This window comes from Pan troglodytes, chromosome 11, assembly GCF_028858775.2.
Source record: "Pan troglodytes isolate AG18354 chromosome 11, NHGRI_mPanTro3-v2.0_pri, whole genome shotgun sequence".
NCBI lineage: Eukaryota > Metazoa > Chordata > Mammalia > Primates > Hominidae > Pan > Pan troglodytes.
Window position 1 is genome coordinate 24,251,138 of NC_072409.2, and position 13,809 is coordinate 24,264,946.

The following is a 13,809-nucleotide window of genomic DNA, read 5'->3' on the forward strand; positions in this document are numbered from 1 at the left end:
CCCCAGGGTCCACTCCCTCAACTTCTCCACTCCAGGCCTTGCTCCTGGTCACACAGCCCCAGACTGTGCAGGGTCAGAGATGGGGATCATTGTCTCCATTTCATGTAGAAGGAGGCTGAGGGGCAGAGACAGGACTCACAGGCCCACGGCCACTCAGCCAGTGGATGGTGGAGCCAGGGCCAGCACAGGTTACTCCATCACCACAAGCTTTCATGAAGGTGGCCTCCCTGGGAGCAGCTGGGCCCCCAAAAGGAAGGACAGCAAACCAAGGATACTTCCTATGCTACCTCATTAACCGTGGTGGGAGGCACCTACTACAAGCCAAGGTATTCCCCGCCCCCAACAGGCACAACCCTTGGAAAGCTCTCTCACCTCTCACCCATGTGCCCTGTGCCCAGGGGAGCTGGGCTGGGGCTGGGGAGAGGCAGGTGGGCCCACAGCTCTTCTGCCTGAAGACCTGGCTTGCTAGGAGGCCCACTGCGCAAGGCAAAGCATCAAAACCAAACAGTACCTTTCGTCCCGGAGGTCCTGGATTCCCGGAGAGCCCAGGCAAGCCCATGTCGCCCTGGAAGACACAGACAAGGTGGATGAGGCAGGAAAACGGGAGCAGAGACACTCTGCTATACTCTACAAATTGGAATGGTAACTTCCAATGGCTGGTTGTTTCCAAATGAGATTCATAGAGAAGTAGAGGCCTCAGAGGAGACTCGGTGGCTGCCCAGCAAGAAGAGTGGGTGGTGTACCCAGCCCCCTCCCCACTCAACTCAGCGGCTCCATCTGATCTATTTTACATACTGGGCTTCAGCAGAAGACACCACTTGAAGAATGGGTTCCGATACTAAAACCATATTTGAAAACTATGCTCCAGAGGACATGTGCCTTATCAGTCCCATATTAATCAGCCATCAGTCCCTGCAGTCCTAAGACACCTTCCATTGCTGGGCATGCCGCTGGCCAAGCAGGGGGCATTTCTGCCACCACCCCAAGACCTGAGAACAGGCCACACAGGAGCAGGAGAGAAGCCTGGGCTCCTGGGTGCCGATCTCATTTTGCCACTTATCAGCTGCATGACCTCCAGCAAGCCACCCCTGCCTAGGCCTCCGTTTTCTCATTTGTAAGCTGGGCCCATCTGTCCTGGCTCATGGGGTTATGATGGGGGTCAAGTGGTAGTATATGGGAACACTCTCCTGGGACCCTGGGTCACCCAGTAAATATGTGCTAAGTGCAAACACCTAGCAGTGAGGATGTGAAGAAATAAGCAACTCGTGTCTTGGGGAAATCAAAGACAGCAGCCAATTCTAGGTGCCTTTAAGCACAGGAGGCTGGGCTGAGAAGCAGTGTTCCATCCATCAGGATGGCTCTGGGGCTGTGTCCAGAAGGAAGTCAGGCAGACCTGGGCATTGCTTCCAGGGTGTGTGTGCCTGGAAGACTGACACACTGGACAATCTCATTTGGAGTTCTGGGCTCCCCTCTTCCCATCTGTCCTGCACTCTCTCCAAGTCCCTTGCTCAGTTTATGGGGTGGATGCTTCAGAGACGGATGAAGGCCTTTAGCCAAAGTGTTTTTCCTTCTGCAGGCAAGCCTGGTTTCATAGCCCTTCAGAGTTAGGGAGCCCTGAATCTCTAGCCTCCTAGAAATCCACAGACCCGTCTGCTGGAGTTAACCTCAGCAAAGGCTTTGAGTGTCTATTGGAAGCTTCCTGGCCATGTGCTACCAAGAAACTTCTGGATGCCCACAGTCACCTAGCAGACCCTGCAGAAAGCCATGCAGGACATTAGGCAAAAGGACATTCACCAAGCGTGTGTCCATAGGAGAAATCTTTTGTCAGTTTTGTTGGTTGCATTCTGGAAAGAAGGTGGCTGGGAATAACCTTGGGTGGGTTTGGTGTTGGGAAAGGCTAAAGGACTTCAAGGAAAAAACCAAACCATACCCTAACCCTTCCAGATGTTCCCACCTCCCTGCCCTTGCCATGCATGGCCTCTGGCAGGACAGCTAGCTTTAAAGTGTGGCAATTTCACTATCATCCACTCCCCTCTTCCCTGAGAACTGGGGTCCCTGGAAACCTACCTTTGCCCCATCGTGGGCCTTTCCTGGTGAGAGCCCTGGGTCCCCTTTCTGTCCCTGAAACAAAAACAATTCCACTTTGGCCACCAAGTCATCTAGAAAGGATGTCTGTCTCCCCACAAACTCTGCTCAAAGCCCTGCTCCCTTGCTTAAATGCCTTCCCATCCATCCTCCCACTCACACACCTCCAGAGGGTCTTCTCCAGTTCTGCTACTCCCCTGCTCTAACACCTTCCACAGCTTCCCCTGACTGCATGGTGACAAAGTCCAAATTCCTCCTTCTGCTATCCCAAGTCTTCTGTAATCCAGCCAGTCCCAGGCACCCTATCTAGACTCTGCTCTCCTTTCAGCAGCCAAACCCACAGAGAGGGTCCCTCTGCTCTATCCTCAAACCACAGCCCACGCCCCAGCCATGTCCCACACTGTCCTGCGACCAGGCTGTTGCTCAGGCAGTCACCCACACCTAGAAACCCTTTCTCCAATCATCGTTAGCCAAACCACAAACATTCTTCAGTTCACAGCTGGAATGTGTCCTCCACATCCTACTTGTAGAGCTCTGCATCCATCCTCCAGGTGACCAGTCTCTGCCCGTGCACGTGGCCAGGACTGTCTCCTGGCTTGTTCCCCTGGGGCTCTCAGGGGTTTCTGAGAGACATGTCCAAGAGGCGTGTCAATACTTTTTGATTTTCCAGAATGTTGATATCCATCTCATGGGTCTCTACATGAGGTTCAATGCACGAACAGCCACTTACAGGTGTGTATAGCCCTTCACAGTTGGCACTATCCCTCACCGCACTAGATTTCTACAATCTAATGAGGCAAAGGAAGCATTATTCCTCTCATAATATATTTGGGAAAACTGAGGCTAGGAGAAGGAAAGGGACTGTCTAGGGCCTCAAGATGAAGCATTGGCAGAGCTGAGATTATAATCCTGACTGGTGACTCCCAGACCTGCGTTCCAGGATGCCCTGGCTCCTGCTGAGTTAGAACAGGCAGTAACTTGAGGAGAAACTGACAAGCAGTGAGTCCCCCATCAGAGGCAAGCACTCTTTGTGCCTAGCATAGGGGACAGTCCCTGTCACACAGATCCTGGCTCCTGAGAGCATGGGGCTCGGGAAAAGGGCCCACAGGTTCACCAGCCATGTCTGTCACGGGGTGCTCCTGGCTGCGGCTCCTCTCCTTTGACCAAACCTGATCAGATGACTCAGGAAATAGCCCTGTGGAAAGTCAGTCCACCCTGTGTCACCTCGTAAGAGCTCTTAATCTTTGTCGCCATTCCTATCCCACCTTGAGCCCTCTCCCCTCCCTGCCTCAGCTGGGCCCAGAGTCAGAAGTCCTGGACCTGCCAGACTCACAGTGGGACCTCAGGCAAGTCACTGCACCTTCCTGAGCTCAGCTCTCTCACCTTTAAAGTGGGGACCACACATGCGCACACACATACACGTGCACACACACACAAACACACGCCAGCTTCCCAGGTTTCCAGGCAAGGAGCCAGTGGGATAATGGTCATAACACATGGGAGGGGTGGTTTGGGCAACTTTAATTAATTCCCACTCAGTTCTTTTCTTCGTTAGAACTCAGATTTTCCAAATCCTGACTCGGTCACCCTCCACCAGACATCACTGCATTCTGAACTAGAAAGTGCCTCCAGAAGGGAAAGGAATGAGCTTTTGCTGCTCACCTACTATGTGCAGACACTGAGCTAGCCCCACTCTGTGCACCAACTCCTTTAGTCCTCATAGCACCCATTTGTTCCAAGGCAGGACAACGGTGGGTTCAGAGAAGGCCAAGTCCCAGCCTGGGCTGGCCTTCCCTGGCAGGGAAGAGACAAAGGCTGAGTCTGTCCCCAGGCTAGGTCTGACTTCAAAGCCCCATTTGCAAATGGGAGGCCTGGGTGCTTCTCCCACACTCCCCATCCCCCCAGCAACCCCAGGCTGAAGGTCCCCAGAACTCCAACTCTGTCCATCTGGGCCCCTCCAGGTCATATCTTCTGCAGAACCTCACCTCTGGGATTCACCTTGCACTGCAGCTGCTCCTCCCGGACACCCTCCCACCCTGGGCTGTTCAGAAGCCCAGCTCAATGCCTTTTATGTCCATGGTACAAGGCCAGACCTAGGGCTACCGAGGATTCCAATGGCCAAAAAAGGACAGCAGCTCTTTCTCAGCCAGCCTGTGCCCACCTCGATCTGCAGCTGATAGAGGAGCTGGGCTTAACAAGCTTTCAGGGCTGGGCCTTCAGGTATCCCATTCTGTTATCTTACAAAAAAAGGAAACTGAGACCCAAAATGATGACTTGTTCCCTTGCCCAAGGTCCTTACCCAGGGCATTTTAGTTATTTATGGATCTCTCTCTGCATTCTCAGCAGCCAGCACAGTGCTCGAGATGCAATGCCTGCCCGAGTATGATACCTACAAGTACAGATGCTACAAGCCAAATCTCAAGTTGAACAGAAGACAGGGAATGCCATGGTGGGGAACAGACACACTGATGTCCATGACGGAAAAACCAGAGAGACCAGTGATGATGATAAGCATCAATATTTACTGTGTGCTCTTTAAGCCCTGGACACATATTAACTCATTTAATCCTCCAAAGCCATAAGTTGGCAACGATCACTATCCCCCTTTTACAGAAAAGGAAGCTAAGGCACAGCAGGAATAAGTCACTTGTCCAAGGTCATACAATTAGAAAGTGGGATTTACTCATTCTATTACAAAGATACATGCACTTGTATATTCATTGCAGCACTATTTACAATAGCAAAGACATGGAATCAACCTAAATGCGCATCAGTGATAGACTGGATAAAGAAAATGTGGTACATATACATCATGGAATACTATGCAGCCATAAAAAGGAATGAGATCACGTCCTTTGCAGGGACATGGATGAAGAAGCCATTATCCTAAGCAAACTAATGCAGGAACAGAAAACCAAATACTGCGTGCTCTCACTCGTAAGTGGGAGCTGAACAATGAGAACACATGGACGCACTGGGATGAACAACATACACTGGGGCCTGTCGGTGGCAGGGGAGTAGGGGTAGGGAGAGCATTAGGAAAATTAGTTAATGCATGCTGTGCTTAATACCTAGGTGACGGGTTGATAGGTGCAACAAACCACCATGGCACACGTTTCCCTATGTAACAAACCTACACATCCTGCACATGTGGCCCGAAACTTAAAATAAAAATTAAAAATTAAAAAAAAGAAAGTGGGATTGAGGTTCTTGCAGTCTGGTTCCAGAGCCTGAACTCTTTACATTTTGATATACTGCAGATGAAAAACTACAATCCGGTGGTAAGTGGAGGACAGGAAGAAGTTGGAGAGAACTTCACCTAGATGGAGGTAAATCCTTGAAGGGAGTTACAGCCAAGTTGAGGCTGGAAAAAGACAAGGAGGAACCAGATGAAGTGGCGGCTTAAGGGATGCTCAAGGTACCCCTAGACAGGTGAAGGTATGACTTCTGGGATAGAGCACACTGTATGTCTTCCCAGCCAGGCTCCTGCAAATCTTCCAATAAGAAATATAAGTTATATACAAAGTCTAACTAACCATTTACACCTTCATAGAAACAAGAATCTTGTTGCCAGACCAGCTCTCCAGCCAACGAGCTTGTGTGACCACGACAGAGCCTGTGTGACCTTGAGCAAGCCACTTTCTCTCTCTGTATGTGAAATGGCAGACTCTGCCTGGATTAGTTAACAGAGCCAGGTGGTACTAGAAGACAGATGGGAGCCTTAAGTGCCAAGAACATAGCAGGAATGGGAACTATGGTGAATACCTTTCCTGCAGGTAGGGTTGGGAAATAGAACAGAAGGCTTGGGTGGCTGAGGCCCAGAGATGGGGTGAGACAAGGGAGGAATAAATCACAAAAGATTTGGAAATTCTGGCCAGGCATGGTGGCTCATGCCTGTAATCCCAACACTTTAAGAGGCCAAGGAAGGAGGATCACTTGAGCCCAGGAGTTCTGGAGCAGCCTGGGCAACAAAGTGAGCCCGTCTCCACAAAAGCAAAAAATTTAGCTGGGTGTGATGGTGCACACCTGTAGTCCCAGCTACTTGGGAGGCTGGGTGGGAGGACTGCTGGAGTCCAGGAGGTCAAGGCTGCAGTGAGCTATGATAGCACCACTGCACTCCAGCCTGGATGACAGACCAAGACCCTGTCTCAAACAAATAAATAAATGAATAAATATTGAGAAATTCTGAGCTGGAAGCCTCCTATATATGTCATCCTTGGTCTCAGTATCTGGCACAGGGCCTGGCCCAGAGAAGTCAACATAAAATGTTTCACAAATGAGCAAATGAGTGAACAGAGTCTCAAGAGACAATGGTAGGGACAGGAATGGGTCAAATCTGGCTCCTGCCCCAGAACTGTCTCTGAATTTTCACTAGGCCTCTCACTATCAGTACGACTATTTTCATGGGTCTAGAAGTTCTGGACAATGCAATAAGGCAGGAAAAATAAATAAGAACTACTAACCTTTGAGGAAAATGAGACAACAATATGTTCTTTTCTGCAAATAATGTGAATACCTCTCTGTAAAATCCAGGAGACCCAACAGAAATACTAATAGAATTAATAAGGTGATTCAGTAAGGGGATGGTTATAAATTAAATACAAAAAGTAAAAAAATACAAAAATCAGTAGTTATTTTCACTAGATGAGAGCTATCTAGAAAATATAATGGGGAGAATATTCCATTCAGGACAGCAAAAAATATATAAAATTTCTAAGTATAAACCTAATAAGAAATGTGCAGGGCTTATGTAATAAAAACCATTAAAGTTTACTAAGAGACATTGTAAAAATTCAACCAAATAGGAAGACATGCCATGTTTTTAGATAGAAAAATGTAATATTTTAAAGACGGCAATTCTTCACAAATTAATATATGTATTTAATTACAATTCCAGTAAAAATCCCAAGCATTTTTTCAAGGAAATTATTAAGATAGGCATAAGGTTCATGTGATAGAAGAAATAGCCAGAAATGTTTTAAATGAAGAGAAGAAGGAGGATACACAGAATAAAGATAGTAAATGTCATATAATTGGTATTTTACTAGCATAAAAATAAATAAACAATGAAACATAATACAATGGCTTGTATTAGACCCATGTCTATCATAGAGTAAACAGTGGAGGAAAGATGGTTTAACAAGTGGTTAACTGTTGGAGGAAAAATAATGCTGGAGCCCAACTTCATTTCCATCACCCCCATTAACATGAATTCCAGATGGTTTTAATTTTTTAAGAGTACAAATGATTTTATGAAATGACAAGGAATATAAATGAATACCTATCTGATCTTAAAATGGGAAAAACATTCCTATGTATAAAAGCAAAATAAAGAACCACAGATTTTATAGATGAATAGAGCCCTCCTGAGATTATCTGACACATTATTTTTTTTAAAGGATAACATTTCTATTTGTGAAAATCATCATGAATACTCTTAAGAAGCAAACAACAAACTAGAAAATATTTGTAAGGTGGATGAAGCCTTAATAACCTCAAAATAATGTTTACAAACCAATAACAAATGGCAACATCCCAATCTTCCAAAATAAACCCACTCATAAGTGGTGAAGTACAAATGGAAAAGAGATTTAAGAAAAACATACATCTCATAGATGATCAATGAAGTGAAAATGATAATAAATTATCTTCTTTTAAAAAATCTTCCTTTAATGCTAGCAGCAGCATAAATCAGTTTAACCTTTCTAGAAGGCAATTGCTAATAAAATAACAGCTAAGCACTTATATGCCTCTCATGTGCAAGGCATATTATAAATCATTTGTATATATGTGTATGTATGCCTGTGTATGTATATACAAATATATCTTGGTATATGTCTTGATATAGGTCTACATATACATATATAAATACACATATATGTGTGCACATACACACACATGCGTGCACATACACACACACACAGTTTAATCCTCAGAACAATCCTATGAGGTATGAACTATGATCATCCTTGTTTTACAGAAGTGGAACCTGAGGCCCTCCAAGTTTTAAGTAACTTGCCCAAAGTCATACAAGCAGCAAATGGTAGTGAGGTGGGAGATGAGACTTGACTCTGGAGGCAGGGCTTGGACTTGGGACCAAATTGAGGACTAGCTAAAACAGGCATGAGGTAGAATCACCTCTCAGGTGACAACCTGAAAGTGACTGCCCCTTTCCATGGCAATGACCTGATGACCTGGAAGTTACCACCACTTTTCTAGAAATTTCTGCATACTCTGCCTCTTAATTTGCATATAATTAAAGGTGGGCATAAATATGACTGCAGAATTGCCTCTGATCCATTACTGTCAGCACACTGCCTATGGGGTAGCCCTGCTCTGCCGGAGCAGTCACGGAGCTGTACTGCCACATCAATAAAGCTGTTTTCTTCTACCACCAGCTGGCTGTTGAATTCTTTCCTGAGTGAAGCCAAAAACCCTCCCAGGCTAATCCCCAATTTGGGGCTTGTCTGCCCTGCATCAGTAGAGCCAGGATTCAAACTTGGGCACACTGACTCCTGAGACCACATTAGCAATTCTATTTTTGATGAACTTATCCTAATGAAATAATTGGAGATATTCTAACATTTATATACAGTAATGTTAATCAAGATAATATTTGTATATTAATTTAAAGTGGAACTGATTTTTTTTTACTAATGGAGTAAGTTATATAAAGCATGGGATATTAGTGTTGATAAAATGCCATGAAGCTATTAAATCATATGTGATGGATGCCAAGTTGCTAACACAGGAGAATGTTCACAATAATTGTTAAGTGAGGAAGGCCAGATGCCCAGCCACTACAAAGTGGATCCACACTCACATATGTGACACACACAGGGAAGACCAGAGAGCTGTGGAGCTGAGGGCTAGATTGACGCCTTGAGGTCAGACAGTTGAGGGTTTGAATGCGTGCTCTGCCACTTACTAGAAATGTGACACTGGGCAAGTTATTTAGCATCTTGGACCTATTCCCTCATCTGTAAAATGGGGGTAATAATACCTGCCCTGCAAAGTACATAAAGCTCTTGGCCGGGGCCTGGCCCAAAGGTTGCTCAAAGTGCTCTCAGAGCTTATTACTGGGCAGGACCACTACAGGTAGCTCACTTTCTTCTTGACATCTTCTGGACTTCTCCATATTTTCCTTGGGTGGCTGAGGCCCAGGGTGGGGCTGAGACAAATGAGCACTAAATCACAAAGGATTAAAATATTCTGGGCTGGAAGCCCCCTGCATACTCCATCTCTGATCTCAAGTGCCCAGCACAGGGCCTGGCCCAAAGGAAGGAACATTAGAGGAAGAGGAAAGGTAAAGCTCACACTAGCTCTGCCAGCAGCCACCTGGGCCATGGAGCCTGCCCTCTGCTGACCACATCTCCTTCCCAGTGTCCGAGGGCCGTATCATCCTGGCTAGTTCACTGCAGACCAAGTGGACCAGACCAGAGACAAGGTGGCTGGCTGCTCAAGAGTGGAACCAGGAGCCTCATGGCCCAGTGCAGGGAGCACTGGCGGGGAGCACTAGCTTCCCTATCCAGAAGGAGACCCCCACCTCTGCCCTAGAGCTCCTCATTTGCACCAAGGATCTGCATCCCACCTGACTCCACCATGGTCCAGCATCAGCACCCTGCCCTAGGGCAGCTCCAGCCCTCCATCTGGCCACCAGCCACGCTCTGCTTCTCAAATGGCCTAAATGGCGTTTGCAGACCTCATCCAGTCATGTCAATTCTGCTGAAATCCTTTCCAGGTCTTCCAGCTGCTCTTTGGATAAAGTCCGAAAATCATACCGCAAACTACCAGGCCTGTTGCCCTCACCAGCCTCCTCCAGCCCCTTTGCCTAGTCGTCCACTATACTTTAGACCTTGGTTCAACCTTCCTGCCCTCTGAGAAGGTGTCCCTCACCTCCCGGGCTAGATCAATCCCCATATCGTGGGGTCTCCGAGCACTCCGGGCCTCTCACATGGAGCCCTAGAGACCTAATCATGGTGTAAGTCTGCATTTGTCAATATGGTTGGCTTGTTTTGCTTTCTCGCTCACCTCTACACTCCCCAAGGGCAGGGACCATGCCTGCCTGTGTCCCTGGTAGCCCCAGTGCCTCACGCATGCAGACAACTGCCCCTTCTGCAGCACCTGCCACGGGTCAGCACCGCTCTAAGCAGAAACACATCCTCTCAGGGTCCTAGCTTCTCTGCCTCATTCTCAAAGTCCTGGATCCAACTCTGTGCTGGAGCTGACAAGCTCCCTTCCCTGCTGGATTGGAACATGGGATATGTGGGTAGCTGGCAGATAGGCAAAGCCTTGGACTCTGGAGGAGGAAGATGGGGTGTGGCCTGGCTCTGGCCTGTGCCAGCTGTGACACCCTGACAAAGCTCCTTCTGGCAGGCAAACCCAAGGATCTGAAATACAGTCCCCCCACTGCCCAGCCGTGATCTAGGCAAGGTCCCTTGGCCTCCTGAACTTTCACTCTTCTGCACCCTCCGGAGGGATGAGGTCCCTCACCTCTGCTTTCTCTCTTTCTTGGTCTTCCTCAAACCACCCATCTCTCCCACCCTTGAGTCTAGCAGAGGGATCGTCTTCCCACAAGGCCATAAGCACCTGAAGGTGGAGATGCACTGATGGGATGACTGCATGGGGCTGATCCAGTGCCGTGCCCCCAGGGCAAGCCCTGACAGTGTGACTGATTTATCTGTCAACAGCCCGTAGTGGGTGCTCAATACACGTTTGTTGACTGAAGGAGGATGAATGGATGTGTGGCCCCAGACACCATGCTGGAAGAGGACGGGACAGCACAGGCCTTGGGGGAGGCCAGCCCTACAGTCCCACCAGGTCACCTCCCATCCCAAAGGGGATCTGCTGAACAGTAAGGACTCTAGGACCCTCTTCCCAGGGTCCCACCCATTCATGCAGACACACAGCTTTCTCAGCCAATCTCAGCCAAGTCATTACTTCCATCCAGGGAGGGCCTCTGCTTTAACCTTGTCCTGCCCATGCCACAGATCAGCCTAGGGCCCTGGCCCAGTTAACTGGGCCCCCCACCAGCCTGCTCTGGGGCCACCTCTGTTCACCCTTGGCCTCAGGGCCAAGTGTCCAGGCAAAGGGCATGACATTTCCCCCTGGCATTTTATGCAAGTCCCAATGAGAGAAGCAGCCTCTGATTCCAGTGTATTTTATAGAACCCACATCCTTATCTATTATACACAGATGCAAATGGGAGTCCTGTCCATGAGGCCCTGAGTCCATGGTTCCCAGCTCCATGTGGTGGCAGGAGAACTCACTTGCTAGGGAGGAGCCTCAGTGGTCACACTAAGAGATGTGTTCAAAATGCGAGGAGAAACAGCTGGCAGGCCCTCCTCCTACCATGGCACATCTGTTAGCAAGATTGGGGTGGGCTACCATGGGCCTGGTACTGAGGTTCCACAGTGCTCTGAGCAGGGCCAGCAGAAGGAGCTGATGGAGCATCTGCTACCACAGGAGCAGGGAGTGAGCCTAGGGGTGGGAGGAGACAGGCTCCACTGGTCCCAGAGCAGGTCAGGAAGGGGCAAGCCTGGCCATTCAAAACAGCTGCTGATGCTCGGCATCTTGATGTGCCATGACCTCTGCAAAGCAGAACTCTCCAAATGAGTTCCTGCCTCTCTGCCTGACCCATGGGGGCAGTCTCCACTGCCATTTCCTAGACAATGTCTTACTCGACCCGTGCCTCAGTTTCCCCATCTGTAAATGGGTACAGTATCTCCACCCATCTCTTTAGGTCTTTGTGGTGATCAAATGAGACAAGCCACATCAAATGCATGCACAGTGCCTGGCACACAGGAAGCATTCAGTATATGGCTGTTATTATCATCAGTGTTCACCCTGTGAAAGCCCAGAGCACCTCCAGGCAGCTGCTAAGCACTGGACACCTGAGGCCTCCACTGCCTGCCTTCCGAAAAGGAACCCAGCCCAGCCCTGGACGTAGAGTCACAGATCTAGAGGGGCTGAGGCCAGTGCTCCTGCACTCTGCTCTGCCCCAAGACTCTGGCACCACAGATCCATATGCCCAGGGCTACCACGTGAGACCTCTGTCCAAAGCTCCCAGACAAGCTGATGGGCCAAAAGGAGCCCTACTCCATGACTCAGGAGAGATGGGCTTTAGGGGCTGCTCAGCAGCTCACTGTGCATGGCCTGGAGCCAATCAGTTAAGGGCTTTCCTTAAGCCATTCAACCTCTGCAGCTGGGTTATCAAAGAATGACCCGGGACCTGGCCCAACCAAAGCACGGGGGTGCTCTTCACCTGGTTACCCCACAGATGACACAGGCTGAGCTGGGAGGCCCCTGAGTCAGGAGCCTGTCTGCCCTCCACAGCTCCTTCGGCACAGGCACTGTTCTCTTAGCTTCAGGGACTTTAGCATCTTCCTTCCCCTCCTATCTCTCCAGCCATTCCACAAACTTTCTTTTCCCATGACCTAAATGTTGCTGGCTCCGGCAATCCTCTTGGTGCTCTGAGTTTCTCACTTCCAATGCAGTGCCCCAACAACCTTGCCCTCTGCCAGAGCTCCAGGAACAGACTGAAGAGCTCAGCAAGTGGTGTTCCCATATCATCAAAGCATCAGCCACTAAGGTCTCATTAAAAGTGAATTCGAGTATTCCAAGAAGACTCCCTGGGGGAGGTGGCATCTCTGCGCCAGCCTCCCCCTGGCTCTGTCTCCAGCTCAGAGCAATCCTGAGTTCCAGAATATCTGTCCATGAATGATCACTTGACCGGGCTACATGTTTCTACGTGCAACATCATCTTACTCCTCCTCCTGGGACCCAGTTCAGTCCCCAAGGCTAACATCAGGGAGGTAAAAACTGTCTGGTGTTTGTAACCGTCTCTCACCTTGCACCCACCACCATCCTTTCCACCCTACCTCCTCCCACACCCCTAAATTGGCCCAGACTAGCCTCCTTTCTCCCCCATATCACCCCTGGTCTCCCGGCCTTGGCTCTGGTTCCCCACACCGCATTCATCCTCCTCAGGGCATCCAGTGAGCTTTCTAAAACGTGATCTTTCCACATCCCTCCCCAGGATGCATCTTACAACCCAGTAAGCCTTATGTTCTTAGTCTGACATTCAAGGCCAGCCTTCCCTATTTAGCAAGAAATCACCTCTCTGCCCACTCCCCTGAAGGCTCTGGGTTCCAACTGCCCGACTCTCCCAAGTCTCTCCCAGGCGGAAGCACTGTGTCTCCGGACCAGGCACAGGGCCCAGCCCTGGAAAGGGGCCCAGAGGGTGCCCCTGGCTTAGGCGGGAATCCCCCTCAGTGCCCCTGAAGCCCTCCCACCAGGCACCCCTGGGAAGCACTGCAAACATGGCTGCAACCCCAGCACCCACTCCATGGCCACATCTCCAGCAAATACTCACTTTGGCTCCAGGAGGGCCGGGGAGACCTGGATTTCCATAAGGCCCAGGAGGACCCTGAAAGAGACAAGGAACAAAAACAAAAAAAGGTGACAAAAAACAGGGGCCATCTCGCCTCTGACAGCAATGCCTGGCACCTTCCCTCCACCCACTGGTTTATCTTCTCCCCAAGCCAAGCCCTAGCAACACTGTCGTGGCCACTCAGCCTACTTTTGGGAGCACACCCTCCATGCCTGGCCCGGTGGGAAGCACATCCCATGTGCCATCTCATTTGATCCTGTTAACCTGGAAGGTAGGTGGTGTTGTTATTACTATTTTGAAGATGAGGATGCCGATGTTCACAGAGGGTCGTA

The 13,809-nt window shown here is 49.3% G+C and overlaps 1 protein-coding gene across 7 annotated transcripts in view; it reads right to left on the reverse strand.

Annotated features, from left to right (window-relative positions):
* The window catches only part of COL27A1 (collagen type XXVII alpha 1 chain), a 158,596-nt gene that overhangs the window by 116,189 nt on the left and 28,598 nt on the right, over window positions 1-13,809 (reverse strand). For 6 of the 7 annotated variants that reach the window (XM_016961506.4, XM_054659009.2, XM_054659008.2 and 3 more), the window contains exons 5-7: window positions 13,460-13,513; window positions 2,068-2,121; window positions 512-565 (exon numbers count right to left, since the gene is read on the reverse strand). In XM_016961506.4, coding sequence (XP_016816995.3) covers window positions 512-565; window positions 2,068-2,121; window positions 13,460-13,513 — 162 coding nt within the window. The remainder of the gene's footprint in view (window positions 1-511; window positions 566-2,067; window positions 2,122-13,459; window positions 13,514-13,809) is intronic. The other variant, XM_016961507.4, reaches the window with a different exon arrangement.